This window comes from Alligator sinensis, unplaced genomic scaffold (assembly GCF_000455745.1).
Source record: "Alligator sinensis unplaced genomic scaffold, ASM45574v1 scaffold1301_1, whole genome shotgun sequence".
Lineage (NCBI taxonomy): Eukaryota > Metazoa > Chordata > Crocodylia > Alligatoridae > Alligator > Alligator sinensis.
In genome coordinates this window covers 272,770-273,625 of record NW_005842575.1, presented here as the reverse complement: position 1 = coordinate 273,625, position 856 = coordinate 272,770, and the positions used below count along the sequence as shown (strand labels likewise).

At 47.3% G+C, this 856-nt stretch overlaps 1 protein-coding gene across 1 annotated transcript in view; it reads left to right on the top strand.

The window, feature by feature from the left end:
• Window positions 1–856, top strand: part of STXBP5L (syntaxin binding protein 5 like) — a 253,207-nt gene that overhangs the window by 153,106 nt on the left and 99,245 nt on the right. The window contains exon 18 of the mRNA XM_025214254.1: window positions 686–751. Within this exon, the coding sequence (XP_025070039.1) occupies window positions 686–751 (66 nt within the window). The remainder of the gene's footprint in view (window positions 1–685; window positions 752–856) is intronic.

The window sequence follows — 856 nt, the reverse complement described above, 5'->3', positions numbered from 1 at the left end:
GCGGGAGCCACCCCCGCCATGCAGTTCAGTCCCGTGCCCCACCCCGGCTGTGCAGTCCCTGCCCCTCCCCAGCCCCACTCCCTCCCCCACCGCTGGGGCCTCAAACTGCCCCTTCATACCCTTTTCCCCAAAACAGACTTACCAATCAGATCTGGCTGCTCTCCATGTGTCCAGGCTGTGCTCCTCGCCACCTGCATGTTGTGTTGTGGCTGCACACATGCACACAGCGTTTATCGGCCACATCTGTTCTGTGTACCCCTTACAACCTTTTTAAGCACCCCTAGAAGTATGCGTACCCCTGGTTGACAACCACTGTAATAGCTAATTCAATCGGCTATTAGATAAAAGCTCCAAAAAAGCCCCGCTGAAGCAGGTGATCTATACAGATGTTGGGGAGCCATATGAAATTGATGTGGTTGCTTTTCCAGTAAAGTACTGTTTGTTTGTTTTTATTTCCACATCTGTCAGCAGCCTGCTTGCCCATTTAAATCAGTGTAGGCCTCTGTATATGTACTCTAGGCTTGTTTACACTTGGAGTTATTCTGGAATAGCACTGTGCTTTAATTTTACTCTCTACTGTGTTAAGCTGACTTTCAAATGTAGACAAGCTTTCAGCCAAAGAAGTTGAAGCGTGTCCTGGTACACTCAAATCTATCTTAACTTTTGAACTCCATTTTTTTTTCAGGCCTGACTGAACTCAGTGATAGTCCAGTTTCCCTGGAGCTGGAGCGCTGCAAGTCTCCTACATCAGGTAAAGGTGATTGGCATCTCTTCCTGCAGTCAGTATGAGCCATTCATGTCATGCATCACTGTGTTTCATTAATCCTTAGGAAGTGAAGTACATAGTCATTATGTT